General features: G+C 39.5%; 1 protein-coding gene across 1 annotated transcript in view; it reads right to left on the bottom strand.

The window, feature by feature from the left end:
- The window catches only part of lrrtm4l1 (leucine rich repeat transmembrane neuronal 4 like 1), a 64846-nt gene extending 44483 nt beyond the window's left edge, over nucleotides 1-20363 (bottom strand). The window contains exon 1 of the mRNA XM_072372409.1: nucleotides 19606-20363. Coding sequence (XP_072228510.1) covers nucleotides 19606-19609 — 4 coding nt within the window. The 5' untranslated portion in view covers nucleotides 19610-20363. The remainder of the gene's footprint in view (nucleotides 1-19605) is intronic.
- Between the last annotated feature and the right edge of the window lie 2111 nt (nucleotides 20364-22474).

Below are 22474 nucleotides of genomic sequence, written 5' to 3'. Positions count from 1 at the left end.
TTAATCTAGATATACGCACGCAGGACCACAGAAAGGTTGAAAGTATGATTCATTTGATTACACTAATGTATGTGTGAGTTATTTTTACTTTGCAGAAACAATGGAGTGGAGCAAATGCAGAGAAAGAGAAACTGAAATGTATAATCAGAGAGCTCTCTCTCTTACAGGGAAAGTGTCTAACATAGGAATGTCCATGCAATGTAACTGTAAAATAACCGCTGATGATGCTGATTTAAGTTAATTAAAGTCTGACAAATGCTGTCCTGGAATCAATCAAAATGGAAAAGTTTCAAATGTACAGTGTGACTGGTGTGGCCAGAACATCTCAAGCGCAAGTCCGTGGGGACCTTGTAGTACCACAGAGGCAATGTAGTGGGCGAAGAACCACTCTAGGGGGTGTTGAACCAGCCAATATGTCTCTGGCCTTGGAGTGGTTGTATCCATCATGGTGAGGAGTGACATGAAACTACATTCATTTGGTCAAACTCTCTTCAGAGCATCTAGAAGTTTGGCTACTTTCACATTGCCAGCCACATTCTTCTATCCTCATTCAACTTTGATCAGATTTGACAGTTTACAGTCATAAGTGAAAAAGTCTTGCATCTTATTTTATTATGAACTGCCCACTTACACGACATGCACATTTCGACTTGCACATTTCGGCCTGTGTCATTTATTTCAACAACAAGAAAACATTTGTGAAACATCATAGATTATATTAAGACACATGAACAGTTCTGAAACTGACGATGTAGCAAATCTGTCGGTGACATTTAGCTCCGCAGAACAGCAAACATCTGTCCAGCAACACACAGCCTCAAGTAAACAAATCGCATTTGAACATCAGAATAGATAATTAGAACTCAGTGTCAACAAAGAAAGATATGATGTGAGTAAAAAACACGGCTTTTCTGTGGCGGTGTACCTTAAAGGCAATTTTTCTTCTTATTTCCTTTTTTTTCTTTAGTGTGGTTCTCTGAAGCACTTTTTTGAGTCATTTTCTATTTTTTCAAAAGTCAGTGATCGCAATGGTGGCCAAGACAGCCCATATACCTGGGACAACAGCTCTCATGTGAAGAGTTGCATGAAGTGGAAGTTGGGCAAGTTTTCACCTTGGAGAGCCTACATCTTTGGCAGGAGTTTAAAGGGCTTGGTTGTTCAGCAGCTGGCCTCTCTCAGCATCAGAAATCTTTTAAAGAGTTCAGCCTTTAGTTTTTCTGTATTTATCCAGACACCAACCAGTATCACTATGTGTCCTCTGCAGCAATCTCCCATAAAAATGAACGGTTCTTTGTCTGAATTAAGCGGAAACTCCCTGAACCTTGGTATGAAGGAAACTTGAGAATAACCGCTTTAGTCACCGTGTTTGTGTAGAATTACTTCTTTAGAGGGCCAATAGTGTCAGTGTTTAAACCAACAAGAACGGCGGTGGACAGCAGTTCAACAAAACAGTGTCAACTTTACCAATATTTTAAACATATGTTGATATTCATTTGATCTATTATTTACAAATGTTGCTCACTCACTGAAACCAAGGGATTTCCCTCCCACAGCAAATAAAATTTTTATCGATTCTTATTTATCCCATGCACTTGTTTATGGACAGTGATGTCCCTTACTGGCTCACAAACTGCCATCCAGCCTTCGGCCATGGCCATGTTGGCAAAAAAAGATGGAGGTAAACTTAGCACACCTACATGAGTGGATGACTCCAGCTAATGGCCCTAAAATGACTTCTGGGGAAGATGTATGAACTCAGACATATCACAGAAGATCAGGGTGACCTTTTTAATCTTCCTGAGTGGCAAAAAATACTGTTCATGTTTTGCCATGCCAAGAACAAGATTTTTAAGGTGGGTGTAAGATTTTGTAAATAAAAATACATTTAAATGGTACCTTTGTGCTAGGGGCGCAGTTGGGATTTTTGAACTGGGGGGACCAAGCTGTCAACAAATGATTTCAACTCAATAAGTTATTTTTGAGTAATGTTGGCATTAAGAAGCTACTTTTGTAATACCCCATGGGCCAGTAGTTTGCACTAAAAAGCCATTGCAGAATTATTTGAAATCATGGATAAACAACAATGAAGATTGTTAAACAAAGGCCTACCCGATTAACAGCAGCCTTACATTATGAAACTTTGTTTCTTCATTTTCTTTCCTTTTTTCTTGAATTGAAATCATCTGCTCCATCATTGACACGTGCAGCAACGCGTTCCTGTTTAGGACCCCGGGAGTGACAGTCATTTACATGCGTTCATTTACAATGAAACTCGGAACTTGGAGCGCGGAACAATGTGACCCCAAAGTTGAGCACTCCCAGCGCATCCCAGCCTTACAAACATACAAAAAAGCATGTAAGTACTGTTCACGTCAGTAGCAGATAGCATGAATTCTCATTTCTGAGAGAGTCCTTTTTTCCATTTATACTATTACAAACCTTAACATTTAAAATGCTAACGGAGGCCTGTAGAGTCCGAAGTTTTTTCTTGTGATATGCACCTCTGAGAAGGACACCAAATTGTTTGGAAGCAACATCCTAACCTTTCCCTGACTGATGGGCAGCAACAATTGCTTTTATAAAACCACTGCCTTGTCTCAACACACATCTGAATATTTCAGAAAAAACAAAGTGTCAAAACTTCTGCTTTTATAGAGGTTCTCACAAACACTGATGGTCACTTAATCACATTCACTCAATCAGCAACACTTGCCTGCTGCTTATTCTCTTAATTCCAATGGAAACAGTAAGGGTGTAGATTTTCAGGCACTGGCTCTGCGTTATGCCTTAGTTTTTTTTCTTAAATAAATAATGTCACAGTGCAATATCTGATGTGTTGTTCATACCTGGAAAAGACCAGATGATTTGTTTAATGTTCTGATAAGTAAAAACCTACAATTACAATTTGTTTTGAATCCACATATGATAAATATCCTGCTTCTCATCAAGCAGAATTGTAAAATTCTGAGACAGCAGCACAACACATCACAACACAGCCTTACAGGCAAGGCAAGCAGAAGTTTTATGGCCAAAGTGTGGAATGATCTTGGTTGTCAACCTTTAAATTGAAGTTGACAGCCACCCCCTTTACCTTACAGGCTTGTTTGATTCAGATTCTACATAATGCAGTACAAAGCCAACATGTTAAAAAATGCATCACTGTCCTAACACATTCTGACGACGTCAAGGGACACATGTTGGACCCAGGGCTCTCTTCTGTTCTCCCTCTGAGTGAACTGCTCAGACCCACCACATTCACCTCTCACAACAGATGCGTTCTCAAATGTGTTATCACCTTGGTAGTGTGTTATATAACAGTCAACAATGAGGAAATGTTAGGGATTTCAGCAGAGAACTAATGCTATTTGACCTTCACCGAGGTGGAGAGTCTCAGCAGTGCTTTAACAAAGTCTTTTATCTTTTTTCTCTTTTATTGCAGTTAGTCCATCTTCCACAACAACTTCCAAGATAAAATCTATGACACCTGGTGGAGAGGTTTACTGTGCGAAAATGGAGAAACCCCATTAAATTTTTGTCAGGGTACAGATAATTTTCCTTAAAATTCTAAAGATTCGCTGTCAGAAAGCCCCTCAAGTTGCGAGTATACTTCCGAGGTTGTCAGACCCCTTTGTCTTCTGTTTCAAGGCATTTGTTTCCCATTTTTGCACACAATAAGAATTATTTCATGAACATGGGCTACTAATATGAAAAGACAATGAGCAAGAAAGTCATTTTCATCATGCTTAAAAGAATGAATGTTTTCGTACATATGATTTCATTACCTTATGTGTGCTACCCACAGAACTGACCTCAAACGCAAACAATCACATGTCCAGCAAACACATATGTGCTACTAGAGACTCAATAAAACAACCCATTCCATAGTGGGGAAAAAAAACTAGCATACGTATAAACTCACTTTCTGAAAGCGCCCTAACTCCCATAATCTAATTTAAAAATCAGAAATACTAGAGCAGAAAGATTCCAAATGATGGTATTTGGTTTGCACATGCATAATATACTGTTTGACGTTGGACAAGGTTTATAAAATGCGTCATGTGCATGACATGAATACCTAAAAACAAAGAGCATTGCATTTCATGTAGGATATGATGTACATATAATTATAATAGCATTCCAGATGACAGTGGACAGAAACGTGGACAATACTGTTCTAAACAGACAGTGAAACAGACAATGAAAATCCTGTGAACTCAAGATCTAAATGTTTTAATTTGCAAATAATGTACATTGCAATATATTTTAATAAATTAACAGAGAAGCCCTCAATGAGCATTTTTAGTCTCCCTTGGCTTAAATACTTTTTTTTTTTTAACATTAGAAAAGTCAGGCATCAGTGCTATTGCTGTGGAATTCTGTTCTGAATCTGCAGAGTTGCATTGACAGTGTCAGGGGAGACACTGGGAGACAAGGGGAGACAAGGTTCAACGGCCCATGTGCCCTTCCTAGAAGATCGGAGGAACCATTTCTGAACACAGCACTTGCTGGGTGAGATTTAAAAATAATTTGCATGTGCTGTGAGGAACTGATGAAGTGAGATGTGAGTGCAGATTACAGAAGTTACCACAAGTCAGGTGGAAAAGACAGTAGAAGTGGGGCAGAGAAACTAATTAGTGGGTTTTACTTTTGTTGGGCAGATAATAGACCTGACATGTTCAGTATATGGCTGTGATAGCACAAAAGCGGGTTCTGTAAGCCTTCATGCCCAACCCAAAGATGTTAAATTACCACAGAAGTGGAGTAAGTTTATTTGGCGACATTGGCATGTCCTATCAAAAATACCACAGGTCTGCGGCCTTCATTCTTAAGGCAGCTGCTTCCTGAATTTAGCTTTTTGTTTTCTGTCTTTCCCGCTCTCCTTTGCAGCACCTGCAGTCAAGCGGAGGGTTCCTTGGTAAACTGCCAAAGAGCTGTGTACCCTATGTGGGTGGTGCCAGATTAGCATATTCATAAAACTCAATTCACTGAATGAAGAAAGACTTTTCATACACAAACCATTTTAAGAAGTTTTTCATGGCAAAAAATGTTAAATGTGCCAATTTTTGAGGAACATAGATTCTTAGGTTTTAGAGGATTGATAACCAGGAGATTGGGACTTTAATGAAGAGTATATAAAGTACTGTGTAATGAAATTGTTCAGAACTAGCTTTAATGTGCGTTTTATATCCAGGACATACTGTAGGTATGTGCTGTGAATCAACCTGCTGTTGAAAGCAGCAAACAGTTGAGAATCTTTCTGCTGCGCAGCATGTGTTTTGCTGAAAAACATTAATATGCATCACCACTTGGGAGCTTGTCATGGAAAAAAATGACAACTGCATGTGAAAATAAGAGTCTATCAGGAACTTTCCCACATGACCTGCAATCACAGACCGTCATTAAAATTGTACCTCGGTACTGGCTGGTAACTCCAGTTGAATTTCACCCGTAGAAAATGTGATTTCCTGTTATTTTAGAACGTAGGAATCATGTTTATTTAAAAAATATGTACAATGTTAATGAAGTCATGGCACTGTCTATCTATATATGGAGCTGAATTTACAATCTGATAAACTTGGATTACAGTTTATGTTAGATTACACCATTACTTTTCCTAAAATTGCGTGAATGTAAGATTCATGTAGTATCCCGCTACAGCCCTAATACATATTACACAGCTGTTGTGTAAATCGAATTAGGGTGTGAGCACCAGAGTTTTAACCGCTCTGTTATTTAGAGCATATGTTCTTCTAGGGTGTATCAGCTCAGTAAAATGTCAAAGAAACATAAATTTACCTCTGGAAAGGTGACTATAGAAGCCAAGAGAGGTCATGCTTGAAAATATTTTCTAATAATATCATCTCAAGATCACAAGTAATTTCTCTTATTTTCTCAAAACAACAGAGCTTTTTTCTTGAGAAAACAGGTTTATACAGTTCAGCATCGAAAGATCTGTTTTTCCATCACTATAAACTCTGATCTGCTGAAGGGCAGCTACTGGCTAACACGAAGCGGATTCTTACACAAACTCATCGTCAACGTATATGTTTTAAAGCCGATATAGACTAAGCTGAGTACATCAAACAGTATTACACCAGCATTCCTTGAGTTAATGTTACAGCAACAGCGAAAACCAGCAATGAAATCAGGTCCAAACACAGGAACCACTCGTTGTCGAGCTCACCATAATCACCTTGTGATCTTGAGAAACAAAAGAGCAGATTTCTCGAGAAAAGGCACAAGTTATTTATACGATCATTTTATTGTGATGACACATGATAAAATTAGCTTTTGCTGTCCTGAGACTACAAAATAATTAGCTTTTAATACAGGTATAATGGTCTCATGAATATGAATGAATAACTGCAGGCAAGGTTGCTGTTGGCTCCATAGATGACAGACAGACAGTCCCAGATTGCAAAAAGCACATAATTTCTTTCAATTAAACTGGTTTTAATAGATGTACCAATACCCCGGCAGTGTAGCCTACTGATAGGCCCAGTAACTGGAAATTAAATAGATGTATATCAAATACAGTTCTCAGTTTAAAACAGAGTTAAAACCAAACACAAGTAAAGAGAAGAAATTTTAATGAGAGAATATTTTAATGAACAAGCAAAAACATGAACAAAAACACGAGCAGCAGAAGGAGCAAAACAAGGATTAGAGGTAAATTAAGTCAGATGGCAAGTATATGAGAATGGGTGAAGATGAACACAATGTGAGCACATGTGCTATAAATAAATCTCTTGAGTCCTCCAAGCAATAGATGCACCACCACTTCCATCACCTTTAATAAGTACTCTGGGAACACACCCAGGATCCACAGAACCACACACAGCCATCAGTTTTCCCCAAATGCTAATCCAATTGAATCACTCCATAGGTCTGACCTAAACCCTCAGGGAAACCTTACTATGTCAAACCGCAAAAAGGAACTTTGTGAATTTTGCATGCCTCTGCCCTTAGAAAAATGACAGTGAGGGGGTTATTCGGATTTCGGATTATAGGAAACTCCAGGCTGTGCAGTCACAGTCACAATGTTCAGCACTGCTTCTCTGACGCCTCCACATGACAGCATCTTAAATTAGCACGTTGGTTCACTATGGAATTCTGTGCAGACAGAGCAGTAATAAATACCAACCGGACATGTGCAACGCCGGGCTCCCTTGGGAGGCAGGACAGAATGAAGCAAGACATTTACTCAACACAGATTGATTAACCAATCATTAAATCTAGTGTTGTGTACCGACATGGCTCAGGTCATCCACTGCTTTCATGCATCTGAGAGCAAACAGCTTCAATGTCTTCTGTATTCTGTTTTAAATCTTAATTCATCATTTTCCTTCATAGGAATTTTTTTCTTTTCTATCTTATAATCAAAAGATGTCAGCCTTGACATCACAATTAAAAGAAAAAAGGAAAAACATTCAGTAAATTGAGAAGACAAATGGCAAACCTTCACTATAAATAAAACATTTCAGCCACAGGCAGACATTGTTATTAAATCTGCCCCCACCTCCCACCCCCCCCTCCGAACAGATTTGATCTCATGTGGTAAACTAGACGCATCTGTTTACCTGGCTCCTTCTTCTTAGTAGAGCGTGGCCAATCACAGCCAGGGGGTTCTGGAGATTTCATATCTTGTTATATCTTGGAGATTTGAGTAACAGCAGCAAAGTAAAACAACAACAAAACTGACACGAGTACAATTATTGCAGAAGTAAAGCTGCTCAAGTTTCATGGAAGTTTTCTGCACTTAAATTTGAAGACTAGTTAGTTTGCCAGCAGGTGAATTGACTTGAATAGTAAAGAATTTATTAACCTTGACTAAACAGTGCTCTTGTTTTAGATCTGTTTGCTGTAAAAAGCAAAGATTTAGTACTGACGTCTTAGCTTGATTAGTTTAGCACAGCAGACGCATATTTAAGCAGTTAACGTTTTTGCTGAATGCTAATGTGGTTTCATCATCTTAATTAAATGTGTTTATGATGCTGTTATTAATTCTTAAAGAGCCTTTGAGCTACATAGAAGAGCCACAGAGAGGTTTTTTTTTTAGTTTTACTTATGAAATAAAAACTAACATGAGAGATTGGCAAGTGAATTAATTACCTAGACAAACAACCAAACATGAAGACTAGTTATATTTTGTCTTACATAAAGCTAATGTAATACAATGTGTTTGAGTGACTCCACGGAGTGTCATAAAACACTGTGGGTGTAACGCTTCTCTCAGCTGGTGATCTTTTATGTTGCTATAAGATGGAATGAGTAAATCCCGGGATGGACGTTAGTAATCAAGAATGTAAATCTTTCTATTTTTTTCTCTGAACAAATACAATTTTATTCGGTAGCTGTAGCGTTACCTCCATGTTTCAGGTTAAATCTTGACGCCGAGTTATTTTTTGGGCGGACGTGGCTCAGTGGTTAGAGTGGGTCGTCACGGAAGGTTGAACTGACAGCTGGAGGGGTGTCAGTTCACCTCTTTGCCACAGCCGAGGGGCCCTTGAGCAAGGCACCCTACCCCCATGCTCCCTGGGCGCTGTGAATGGCTGCCCACTGCTCCAGTGTATGGCATTTGTCTCCATGAGTGTGTGACCCTGTGCATATGTGTGTTTAACAGGTGCCAACCTGGGTGGGTTAAATGCGGAGGAGTAATTTCATGTATTTACATGAATCTACAAAAAAAAAATAAAAATAATCTAATCTATCTATCTAAATTTTAGTGACTGGGTCTATTAGCTCAGGTTCTGAAATATCAGTGGAGAGAACAGGTTGCTTTATACAGGAATCAACCTGATTTACAGAGCAGAGCAGAGTGACATGGACACTATTTAAGAAAGAAAGAAAAGGACTATTTTCCACCAGTCTTGTGATATACTAAAATAACACCTGTAACCATGCAAAATGGGTTCTGTAAAGATGTTAATAGCTCATGCCTCAGTATGGAAGCCGTTATGCCTTGTAAGGCATAAAGAAATAAAAATCTGCCAGAGAAATGTGATACAAAACTGAAATGGCTCATTTTTTAAACAAAAAAGAAACGACTGAAACAAATGTTAAGACTAAATCAGAATTATATGCCAAGTCGTTTTTTCTTATGCCATTCTCATAAACTCACTTCAAAGCTGATTTAAGGCTGTAATTTTTGCTTATAAAAAAACTGCTTTGCAGTGGAGCAGCACTTTTAATGAAGAACAAGATGCATTTGACACAATCGATGACAGACTTGAATGTGTTATTGGGATTAAAGGAACTGCGTTAGGCTGGTTTAAGTCATATTTATCTGGTAGATTCCAGTTTGCCCTTGTTAATGAAGAATCTTCCTCACACACCAGAGTAAGTACAATCTGTTGGTCTGTCCTCTCAAATCCTAGCTGGTCGAGGCGGATGGCTACCCTTCCTGAGTCTGGTTCTGATATAGAGGTTTCTTCCTGTTTAAGGGAGTTGTTTCTCTCCACAGTCATGCACGCTCAGGATGGGAGATTGGACTGAGGAGAAGTTTCGGAGAAATCTGTTGGTAATTAATTGGATTTGATTGGATTATGATTATAATGAACTGGACTCCAATTGGCTTGAATTGGACTGTATTATTGAAGTGCCTTGAGATGACATTTGTTGTGATTTGGCGCTATATAAATAAAAATTAATTGACTTAATTTAACTGAATAAGAAGCAAACTGGACTGTTTCTTTTGTGTGCAAATGCTAATTAATGCTTAAACACAATTAGCATATAATTAAAATATACTTGTCAACAATAAATATCAAATAAAAAACACCACTTCTGTTGTTTTGTTTCTTTTTCAGTATCATACGAGGTCAGAGAGAAAGAAGTTTGCTCAAGTTAGATTTAAATTTACACAGCAAATGTCAGCTAGAATGGGCTTACAAATACATAAGACATCTAAAGTTATTACATAATATCATAAAACGTATCTTTTCCCCAGCTGCATCTCCTAAGGTCAGCCTCTGATGGTAAACTTTTTGAAACCCCATAAAAGTGTGACTGCTCCTCCCCTAAGGACAGAGTGGGTTCTGGCAGGCCCAGCGGAGTCAGCTGTCGTCTGCCTTGGCTGTGCGACAAGTTGATATTTCATTTGAATGCACGGTGCTCTGAGCACTGATGCAAAGGCTATTACCCAGAGTGCCCAAGTGGGCTCGCCAACAGCGCTCAGGCTGCACATTGGGGGCACTTCAAAGAAATGAAAAATGTGCAAGAAAACAAAATATATCTTCTTTGTCTTATTACATAGTCCACTGTTGCGCAGGTTATACACATTATAACAAGAGAGGTGGATTTTAAAGGTTAATGTCTGGCAAAAAAAGTCAAATTAACTTTTTAGATTGGAAGACTTATTGGGTCTTTGCTCCTCTAGGGGAAAAAAGACATTATGTCCCCTGTATATGATTATCTACACGGCTGCCTCTCTCTTTTGTCTTTATTATCACCTCTTCATAAAAATGAATGTAGGCTATGTATGATGTATTCTGATTATCTAAGAGCTGAAATTTCACAGCTGACAAGTGTCTGGAATAATTAACAAGATGAGGATAGAAAGATTACTGGAAGCTCAAGTTTGCAGGAAAATCAGTATTATGTGATATCTCATGTAAGTTTCTGCAATTTCGAGCTTTAGATGCAAAATTTCTTCTTGCCACTCCTGCCCTCCGAGACTCTCGTGCTCTCTGACACAGACGCCAAAGGTTTTAAGTGTGTGATGCGCGAGCTTAGGTAACCAATAACTGAGAGGGACAACACCATATGTGATATATTACATTACTGAGTAGGTTCACACAGGTTTAAGGCATATGAAATTAAAAATACTTTCAGGGCTCAGAAGTACATGACATATAAGCAGGCACTGGGCCCATCATGCAGCAGTGATTAATTGGGCTCCCTGCCATTACAATATTGAATTGGAGCACCTTTATCACACTTAAAACCTATTATTTTACATAATTTAAAACGACGACTAGAGTCAGCGGTAATATTGGCTCACAGCAAAGAAAGCATGAAGCAGTATAAAACAGCTGATTTACGATAAAAGCTTCTTTTACTCACACACACACAGGAGGAGCAGCCAGTCCTAAATACACGCCGCACTGTACTTCGGGAACAAGATGGGAAAAGTGGAGCATGGCTGGTTAATCACTGCAGTAATGGCAAAATACTGCTCTGATGGGGCAGCAGCCATTAAGAATTGAAACGAAATGAGAAATAAATTCTTTTAGCTCAGTTTCTGAGTAGTGGGCGGGGGTGGGGGTGGGGGGGTGGGGGGTGGTAACCATGGTCAACTAAATCTACTCAGGCATAATCGAAAGAAGGGAATGAGAACAGACAGAGCTGCTCCTGCTGGGACACTGCATACATCATCACGCAAGAGTTCAAGCAAACTAAAAAGGAATAAGCAGCTGACACATGCGCCTCCTCTCATTCATATATGTACTTTTACGTCACGAGTGTGTCATGAACAAAAATTATGTTGATGTTTGATTACTCTTCCATGTAGACACTGTTTATGGGTCGGTTCCCTCATTCCAGCTGCTTCTTACCAGTCCTATGAGGACGGGTTGAGTAAACTTTTTCATCCAGCAGTCGTGCAGGTTTCTCTGTAAGATTTCTCGGTCTTGCAGGTTTCATTTTGACTAGTTGCACCAACTGACATTTCTTAATGACATTTCACATCATCAAACCAGTGGGCACGAAGCACTTCAACGTGATTTTATAGCCTTTTTTCTTGCTTTGAAGTCATCACTGACATTCAATTTCAGGTCCTCAGCCAGCTGCTGAAAGCGGGCCCTGGCTGCCGAGTGTTGCAATGACATTGAGACTGTAAGAAATTTGATTAGGTTCAGGAAATGTTTGCTGGCTTTAACTAATGGCAACTCTTGACCTGCTTTGCAAGTCCATACATGTCAGGTAAGGTCTTGTGATTTAATGATGGTCGTTAAATAAAAAGTAACACGACGCAAAAATACAAACAAAAAGGACAATTATGGATATTATGACAAATATACATTTTTGAGTGAATAAATAGGTGTTACCATGAGGTAATGCAGTTGGAAATGAAAGCAGAAAGATGTTTTATGTGCAACACATTTATAATTGCATTTTCTTTTTTGTACCTTGATTTCGGTAGCATTTAATGATCGTATCAATTTATTCAATTTATTTACTGAGCCATTTAAATGTTTTTGTATTTGTTTATTTAATCCATACGGGCGAAGTAACACAGCCAAATCTAAGTCTTTGTGTAAGGGACAGCCAGGCTTTGCTGCTCTAATCAACAGCAGCGTTTGCTGTGGGGCACAAATTGAGTTTCAGGCGACTGAATAAAGGAGAGCCAGATAACTTGTGGTGCTTTGTTGCATAGCAACAAAAAGAGGGCTCTAATCACAATAATGTAGAGCTAATAGTGGAACAAAAAGAACAGAAAAATACAATTAAACCGCAACCAGCTGAGGTAGATGGCCGCCCTTCCTTAGCTTGGTTCTGCTGGAGATCTTCTCCTGAAAGTGTTTAATGTCTATTTTAAGTGCCTTAAAAATGACTTTTATTATCAACTGGCGCAACATGGTGTCACGGTTTTGGTGGAGGCGAAGGAGCAGGACCCAGATGCAGACACGGACAGGAGTCAGAAGTAACTTAAAGGGTTTATTACAAGAAATAAAAATCACAGCAATGCTGGAAGAAAAAACAGAAACTAAAGTACTAGGAAATTCACTAGGAGATAACTAAACCAAACACGATAAAACTCGGGAGGAAACTTGGAAACACGGAAAAACTAGCGACTAGAGAAACGGACAAAGTGCAGACTACGGGGGTGATGATGAGGATCTGACAAAAACTGAGAAGACAACAGGAGATTAAATGCTGTGGAGAGAATGATTTGTGATCTGAAACACCTGAGGAGAAATGACAATGAAAACTCATAGGAAACTAAATAGACTAGGAAACTAGAAAACCAGGCTACAAAACAAAACCAGAAAAACACAAAAACAACAAGGATCGTGACGCATGGATAAAGGGAATTCAGTGGAATTAATCTCAACTGTTAGCACTATGATATTTCATGGTTGTGACAACTTTTTTTTGAATGTCTGTATGAGAGATGGAGGTATGGGGAAAGAGGGAGGTAGCTTCATTAAGGCCCAGGGCGTATGGTGAAGTTTTCTTTTTACTAACAAATCTATACGGGTTTGACTGATCATACATTTTTAAAGGACGATATAATAACACCAGTTTGGAGCAAGAAAAAAGAGAAAGATGATAGCTCAATGGTAGCATTTAAGAATTTTGTAATGCCTGACAATCACTCAGGTAAAAAGGGAGCCTGAAACACTTAACAAACAATGACTTTATGTTGGTGTGTGACTGAGATGCTGCTCAGACTGTGTGCCAGTTGGTCCAATTCATATCATGTTAATGAGCCAAACAGATGGTTTGATCAACTTTTAGTTTTAAATCAATGAGCTCAGACAGCTTGAACTTTGCTCCCATCTATTATATTTCATTAGTTTTCAAAAAGGAAAAATGGTCGATTAAAAAACAGGTTACAAAGCTCTGTGATCAAAGGTAAAATCTAAATGGGACACATTTGGCATTTTGTTGGCAACCGGTCACGGTGTAGTGACGATAATAGCTTCTTTTATGCTAAAAAGGCTAATTGGTTATTTTGAATGTCAACATTTGTTCTACACCATCTTTTTGTGAGGCTACGAAGGCTGCCTGCTGTGGAAAAAGTCCACTTTAATGAGAGGGGTTGGATGCAAGAGCACTTGGAAAAACACACAGAAGTCACAATCTACTACTGCCTGTTTGCAAAAGCCACGTATTCTAGTTGTCAGGAGTGTAAAAAATTATTTGCACAAAAGAAGACATTTACATTGGCAAATTTGGTATCTCGAAGGCCAACACTAATACATGAGTAAATTTTGTGTCTGTGAAAGCTGCCCATTTCAGGAAAAGCCCCCCTTCAATAAAACATGGAAGTCCACTTGGAAATGTGACTTGTTAGAAGAGTTTCAGCTTCAGTTTTGTCTCACCATACGGCTGGCCTGATAACAGAGTTACTCTGAACCTCATGAATATTCAAGAACATTTGTTTATGTATGTCCGTGCAACTTTATACTTTTAAAAGTAGACAATCCACAAAATGCCATACATGCTGTCGGAACACTGAAAACAATTACTGAAAATGCCAGTCCAACCAAAACTTGAATTATCATTTAGCTGCTATCTTTTGATGTGCCTGATGAAGATCAATTATAATGTGATATTGTAGCACTGAATAAAGTTTATGACACAAAGTACAGAAGTTTAATGCCTTGGTTATAAACATACTCAAAGCCTAGAGATCCAAAAAGCATAATTAAAGCACTATTTAATGGGGTGACAAGTGTATGAAAGGTTTCAAACTCCCAGTCCTAAATATCCAGGCTTTGCCTCTCAAAAAGTGACAGCTGAACCTCTTCACAGGCCATAACACACACCTTTGCAACTGTACTGACACCAGTTGCTGGTTTCCAAATGTGTGCAGTGAGGTAGAGAGCTCCGCTGATCGATATGAGAGCTGATGCCAAAAGATCAGCACAAACTGAGCCGATTAAGCTGGCCACTGTGAGGCAAGGCTGCTGACACCATGGAGGATGTGCATGTCAGTATGCTGCTAATCAGTAAAGGCTAAAGGAAGGTCATACGTCATTTACTTTTGTGAGAATTAAGTGCAGCATTAAAAAAACACAATGCAATGAAAGATGGCTGGGGTAGTGAAACATGACGTTCACACAAAAAAGTTCCATTTCAGACTCATGTTAAGTTCACAGAATCCCAGAGTTTTTATCCACTTCCTGCTCAAAAGGTCATTTGAAAAAATACATATTTATATATATATATATAAATCAGGTCCAAATAGCGCTGTTTATATAGTATATAGAGAATTATAATACAACCAAAATAAAGTTCCCCAGTGATGGCTGAATTATGTGCAAGTTCATATTTCCTTTTAGATTTCCCAAACCACTTGTCTTGGAAAACCAAAGTCATTCTCTGTCATGAGTGATTTCCTCTCACCTGCTAAATAGTTCAGTGTTCAACTTTTTCGACAGCACTGACAGGTGTTCTCGCAGAGGTCGTCTTCCACTCAATGTGTGGGCGAAGCAGCTCACTCAAAGACAGAGAAAATCCTGTCTAAATTCTGCAGGAGCAACCATTTTAATGCCCAAAATTGTCCTTACAAATAGACGTTTGATTGTGTCATGTTTGAGAAAGAAAAAATCTGACATTTGCAGAAAAAACATGTTACATGCATGAGAAAATAATTGCTTAAAACATGTTAAAAGGTTGAGAACTGTATTTGGCTGAGTTGCAAAGTTAGACGCTCAAACGGTTTTTACTCAATTCTCTGTTCAGGATTTTTAGGATTGGTAAAAAGTCTAATTTCCACAGCATGGCGGGATTGAATATTTAAGGTGAGCAAAGGCTGACCCAGCCCCTAACAAAAGAACGTTATAAAAAGGCCTGCTGAAATGTATTAGCTTCGGACTAGCAACTAGCTAGCTCACTGTTCTGCCTTCATCACAGAAAATGCATAATGCCTGGATGCCAGGACTTGTTGAACTCGGGATGTCTCTTTAAGCATACAGCTGAAATGCAGCTCCACCACAGATCTGGCAACACACCACTAGAGAATCAGATTAATGCTTGGTGAACTGAAGGGCCAAGGTATAAGTATCTCATACAACAGTTGTTACACAACTTTATGTGCATGAACTTGTTAGAACTATAACACACAGTGGATTCATTTTTATAAAGAGCCAGGACTGCACTGCAGAGGTTTTAGGGCTGCACACCTACTGAGAGTAACAAAATTTCAGGAACTACAGACAGTGGACTGATTTTGTGAAAAGAAACGGTGATAGAGAAAATCACTACCAAAACTCAACAATTTTTTCATTTAGACAGCTTGGAATAACTGATACGTTGAGGAGGCTGCTGGACTAAATCTCTCTTTCCCCCACTGGCATGCCTTAGATGGTAGTTTAAAGGCACTCCTCTACGGGGCTTAACTACCTACTGGATCTGTGTGCAAATACAGGCTTTGCATGCAGATAGTGACATGAGTGAAGAAATATGTGTGTGTTCTAAAACACACCAAAAAAATAAAATCTGGTTACAAAGATATAGACAGTCCAACTGAGTGCTTAGTCAATTTATTTATCTTTTTTGAGTGGAACCACCTGTTCGGTGTGACTCATGAACCAACCGCCTCTCTGCTTGCGCAGGATTCCTCTCAGAATATTCAGTCTCCTTGAGAAAATAGCCTCACTCCTGATGAAAGCATCAACAATGACGATCCCCCAGTCAGATTCACAGCATGGATGCTTCCCTGGTGTTTGGTACACCAAACCCAATTAAACAGCAAAGTTGAACTTCAAGAATTGTCACGAGATGGGAAAGTAGCTATAGAGACCAAAAGTTTTTTTCATACTAGGGTGTAAATGTGTTTATTTCAACTGTAAAGTCAGGCATTTTAATGAGGTCTACATTATGGGATTATGGGACTTTTAGAACCGGGCATTCAAGCACTTTATCAAAGTTCAGCAAGTGCTTAATGATTACATCTGAATGTAGCTGGAGTTACTACAGTTGCATGCGGTATTTTAAAATCAAATCTTCTGAAGTTCTGAGAATTCTGAGGGAAAAAAGTAACATTAATTCACTTAGAAGCTTAGTATGAAATCTACTGTGATATTCCATAAAGGAACTTTAATTCCTCAATACATTGATATAAAAATGTAATATGGCCTATGTCGTGTTTATATCTAAGTAATTTTTCTGTTGAAATTCAAGGAGACTCACCATGCTTATCTTTAATTGTTTTACTTTATTGTGACAGAGTATGTATAGTATAGTAACACTGTATATAGTCTTTGTTTCAATTCCTCTGACAAGTGACCTCTTGTGGCTATGTGACTACTATCAACTGTAGTCACTAAGCAGTAAAAGACAATGTCAGAGATCATTACTTTTAAGCGGTATCAAGATCTCTACTGACTCTTGACAGTAATTTAGTTGCAGATTAGCAGCAGATGGAAAAACAGACAGCTGTTATCATTTTTAGAAATACTACTAAATTATTTTAACAAATGGTCAGGCTGGCAGATCAGTAAATAGAGCAAAACTCTAGCCAGTGGTCAAACATATATAACCATGGCAACCAAATACAGGCTCTAGTGCGCCTCAGTCACATAGACATACAATACATCATCATATGCCTCATGCTGCAGTCTTTTTCATTGTGCGAGCCCAGCTCCCAGAGCTCCAGCTCAGACTTTTCTCTCAGGTTTGTCTCTCTGCATGTATCAAACTGCACAAATTCAATGTGCAAGACACATTGTTTGGTGGAAGTCCTTCACTGCTGTTGTCCACTTTAACATTTGAAGGAAAACGCACTCTCTACACAGCAGGGACAAAACCCTTCAAACTTGAGGTGCGGCAAATTACTGTGAATGACAGTTGGGTGGCACAAAGAGATTGGGATGGAGAGAATACATTACTAAACCTCAGCAAAAAATGGCTGATGGGGTTGAGTCAGATTCATAAGAAAGCATTCTGCACGCTGACGCTGAATCCCTGTTGCCTGAAGCAGCTGCAGATGCAGCCACTGACTGTCAGTTTGACTTCTTACTTTACAGCAACAAGTTGTGTCAATGCTTAATCTGGAAGACAGAGAGACCTTGATTTCCAGCCCTGCTTACTGAGATCATAATTAAAACTTAGCAGTCTAATCATGATAATGACAATAAAGCTAAGAAACACAATCTGGACTGCGCAATGCAGAAGTGAATGATTTTGTGCCAAAGGCAACCTACAAAACATCCTAGAACTACTAATTATCTATTATAAGCTTTATGACGTGTGTTTAATTAGTGTCTCTGTCTCTAGGAAAACAGATGGCTTACTGAATGAATGCAACGTTATTTGTGCTTATTTGCCTCGCTGTTCTCGTCAGAGCAGTTCCAGTCCAGCAGAGGAGCATGCTGGAGACCATCAGGCCAGCTTTGCAATGGCTGCATTATTTATGCTCTTACTTACAGTATGTCCAGCTGCATTTTGAGTTGTTTTGTTGTTGTGGGAGGCTGGGGTGAATACAAATGTCACAGCGTAGGACACAAATAAGAGATATACATTCTTCAGCATTGGGCTGCTTAGACATGCACACTTGCCTTGGTTATTGATTTAATAAAAAATAATGTTGTTGCATGCCATTGTTTTTTTAACAGAAATGAGTTGTCAAAATAACCTTGAAATCTGCACAGACATTTGAGGAAAATCACGACAGCTACTTAACAGCTAATTGGACTAAATGAACAAGTTACAAAAAAAATCAACTGCAGACTGTGCACATGAGAGATCCCATTTTGCTAGTTTTACTGATTAATTCAGGGGGACAACCTCAGTAATGATGACTAATCTGGCTCTATGTGGAAAACAAGGCAATTTATGAGCATGGGATGAATAATGCGAGAGTGCCACAGTCAGAAGTGTGGATATCCTAACGAATGCAACCACTTATTTCAAGTTACAGTAATTGTGGTGACATAATTAAAACTGTAATAGCATGTGCTCATTAGCCACATCAAGCTGCTTATTACTTGGGAAAATGCTACAATTCTGAGCAGATATGTGGGCTGCATGCATCCCTCCTCCAGCCTGTGTGAGCTTTTCATTTGATTTAGGGATTAAGGCAAAATGTAGTGCAACCTCTGCAGCCATACATAGGCTACTCATGTTTTATGTGCGTACATGTGCAGACAGTCTGCTGAGGTGCGGGTAATAGTCTTTCACTGAGATTTTCAAAAGTTGCTTTGAAAGAGACGCAGACGTCCTATTAGAGCAGCTCCAGACTGCTTAAAAGGTACAGCATCATTTCACCGCATATTGAATGACATTTCTGAACTCCCGCAGTTCGTTTGAGAACCTCTGATTAATGCAGGAGAAAAAGTGACTGGTGCCACGGAGCCCAAAGCCCCTGAAACACTGACGAGGAGTGTGGCTCAGCAAGGCTGAGTGGGGAATTTAACTCTCAGTAAAATGGAGGAGGTGATAGGCAGTGTGGGATGTGATTGTATAGGTGCCCAGAGCTGTCAGGAGAGGGGCGAGGAGAGTCGGGAGGGCGGGATGGAGTCAAAACATGTCAGGGCTCTGGAGGGGAGAACCAGGAGGGATGTTGAGGGTCACATCTCAACATTTTGACCATTTTTAAGGTCAGGTTTAGACTCTGTGAGTAAACCTGTCATGGCAGCTTCATTATCAAGGACACATTTATTTAGACTGAGCTCATTCTGCGCTGCCACAACGACTGATTAAGATTTCCCCCTCTTTTCTTTCTTTTGAAATTATAAAAAGAAAAACATTCTTTAACGAAAACCAAGCCAAATTCATTTCAGAAAAATATAGAACTACTAATGCAGATGCCAGCTTACTGCGCATGGATAAGCCTAAAAAGATTTGCAAAATCTTTTCTGAGCTCCACACACTCAAGGATGGCGGCAATCTTTTATTCTTCTTCTTTAATGACACAGTCCTCGTATCACTTACCCATGTTCTCTCATCGGTGCGTTTCCTCAGTCCTCGCAGCGCAATCCTTCGCACAAATCACGACTTCCTCCGTGTCGCCGTTTCTTGCAAAACCTGAGGAGCCGTGGAGCTCTTCGCGCCTTTCACGCCACGGGTGACTCACCTGCCTTCATTCTAAAATAAAATTTGAGGGGGTGGGATGGAGGGAAGAAAGAAAGAAAAATGTCTCTCGATAAAGAAATAAAATAGCTTTTAAAGTTTGGACTCATGCTCCATGACGCAGCGCAACTTTCCATACGCAAATAAGCCCCTGTGGATGTCGAACGCCAAGCAGTTCAGGTTTCCTTCAAGCCGTCAGACCCATAGTGAAGGAGCAAGTGCCCTCAACAACAACAGTTGCAAGCCGGTACAAGTTGAGAAGTGAGGACGAGCCGGTGAAGCTGCTGGGGATGGGTGGAAGTCAATAGCGGAGGTTAATATCCTCTGCGCAAACGTCCAGCGGAGCGGCAGGGGCGCAGAGCAGGGAGCACCGACGGCAGACGCGGGCACTGTCGACGGCTGCTGCGCTGCGCTCTGGGTAGCAGGTTGGCGACGTGTGCGCGCCCTCAGGAAACGAACACGCGCATGTGCACGCGTGTGAGATATAGAAAACGAAAAAAAAGGAAGCAAGCTTTCGATTCAACGCAGCATTAAACAGATGCAAGCAGATGCGGTCAAACGCGAGGTTTGTTTTTGCTTTCTCGTGGACCTACTCCTTCAACAGCAGCAGTTGTCTCCCACCTATGTCGCTCCTATGTAACTCTGTTATGCAGGTGTTGTGGAGGATATGCTACGGGCTATATGTGGTCATCATTATAGCGTGAGTGGGTAGCCTGCCTGATCCCACCTTGTGTTGCATAATTATTGCAGATGGGAGGGCTCAATCCAAGCGTGCCTGTCAGAGCAGAGCTACTGTTCGACATGCTTTCACAGCCACTCTCGAAAACAATATTTTTTGACAGATTTCACTAAGAGAAAATATGTCGGTAATTATAGACAACTAATTGAGCCTTTTTTGTAATAACACACCCTCTGCAGGGACATTTCTTTCGAATGTGGACTAAAACAACGAGAGGTATGTCATCAGTTCATAATCTTTCTTGATTAAGTTTGACCTTCTATGAGCAGTTGATAGTGTGATCAGTTCCTGGTGTTTAAGTTTCGTCTTCAGATTGGTGCTTAGTTATTCCAAATGATTCAGATAGAAGAAAAGAGAAAAATTCAAATGTGCGCATTATATACAGTGCTGTGCAAAAGTCTTCACCCTCACCTCTTTCTAAAAACATGCAGAGCAAAAGTTCTCCAGGTTTTCTGAAGTTCATTCAAAGTTTTTATTTGAACATCAGCTGCTTTCTTGCTAATTTTCTGCCCAGTCCTTTGACCTGACTATTTTCAGAGGAATGTTTTAGTTTGTTAAGCCACCTTACTCTGACCTATGAATCATACAATCATAAAAAAGGAACCTAACTCAAGGGCTGAACCAGTGTTGTGTCTACACATAAACCTTAAGAAACCATCTTACTCGCAGCCTGTTGCAGAGACACATAATTAGTTCTCATTTGTTTTGTTGCATTTATGAGTAATACTAAAGATAACATAACATGTTATCTGTTATATGTTAAAATGATAACATAAAATAGTATTTTTATACCAACAAGGTGATTTCCCAAAGCGCAGTTAGCAGAAAACCTGGCTTGGTGTGCAGATTGTGCTTAGAAGTTTGAAACTGAACAAATGGAGGACAAAAGTCTAAAAAACTATCTGCAGCAAAATAACAGTATCTGAAAGTGATGTCCTTAAGAAACGGAGAAAAAAAAAATCCGACTAAAGACCAGAAACAGGACCTGAGAGATGCATCTGAACCTTCAGCTGATCCATCTACTGTTGGCCCAAGCCTCATCAGAAATGGTCTCCATGGAAGGGTGGCTATCAAGAAGCCATTCTTAAGGAAGGGAAACAGGGAGAAAAGGCTGAGCTATGCCAAATGACACAAGAAGTGGACTGAAAATCAGTGGCAACAGGTCTTATGGAGGGATGAATCCTCCCCAGAGCCCGGACCTCAACATTATTGAAGCAGTGTGGGATCATCTGACAGAGAACGGAACAAAAGGCAGCCGACATCCAACGAAGAGCTTTGGGATGTCCTTCAAGAAGCCTGGAGAACTATTCCTGAAGACTACTTAAGGAAATTACAAAGACAGAGAGTTCAGACTGCGTTGAAGAATAAAGGTGCTCATACCAAATATTGACATAGAAGCTTGTTAGAATTGTACAAACTTTATATGTCCCTCATATACTGTAATATCATTTAAGTTTGCATAAGTTTGCATTTGTAAGAATGGCTCCTGAGCTGACTATGTTGTTACATTAAGTGATTATTCACTCTGGGTTTTCTTACAGTATGAAACTAAAAGAATGAAGATAACAGTGATCAAATACTGACTCAGTAGGGCTTTGCACTGAGATCATAGATTTGTTTGTCCACTTTTTGGGCATTGCGATTAACTTTATTGCATTTTCTGCAACACACCAGACAGGCGCTTACTGGAAGGGGAACTGTTTAAAATTCAAACCATTCCTTTAAGAACCTAAAATGCTTTCTTGTACGAAAATAGATTATTGGCTTTAATGGAATTTAAAACGTGTATATATATATATATATATATATATATATGTATATATAGTACTTTTTTGTTTTAATGGCTAGAGATAATGCACATAGTCAGAGTGCATGTGTGATATTTAATAAGAGAACCGAACCAATCTCAGTAAAGGCTGAGCAACTGAAATAAAAAAGCAGCATGTTTTCCAACCCTATTAGTGGTTTTCCTGCTGAGGGCAAGACATCTGC

This window comes from Leuresthes tenuis, unplaced genomic scaffold (assembly GCF_036924035.1).
Source record: "Leuresthes tenuis unplaced genomic scaffold, fLeuTen1.0.hap1 SCAF_19, whole genome shotgun sequence".
NCBI classification, from domain to species: Eukaryota; Metazoa; Chordata; class Actinopteri; order Atheriniformes; family Atherinopsidae; genus Leuresthes; species Leuresthes tenuis.
The sequence above is the reverse complement of the archived record's forward strand: the minus strand, read 5'-3'. Positions and strand labels throughout refer to the sequence as shown.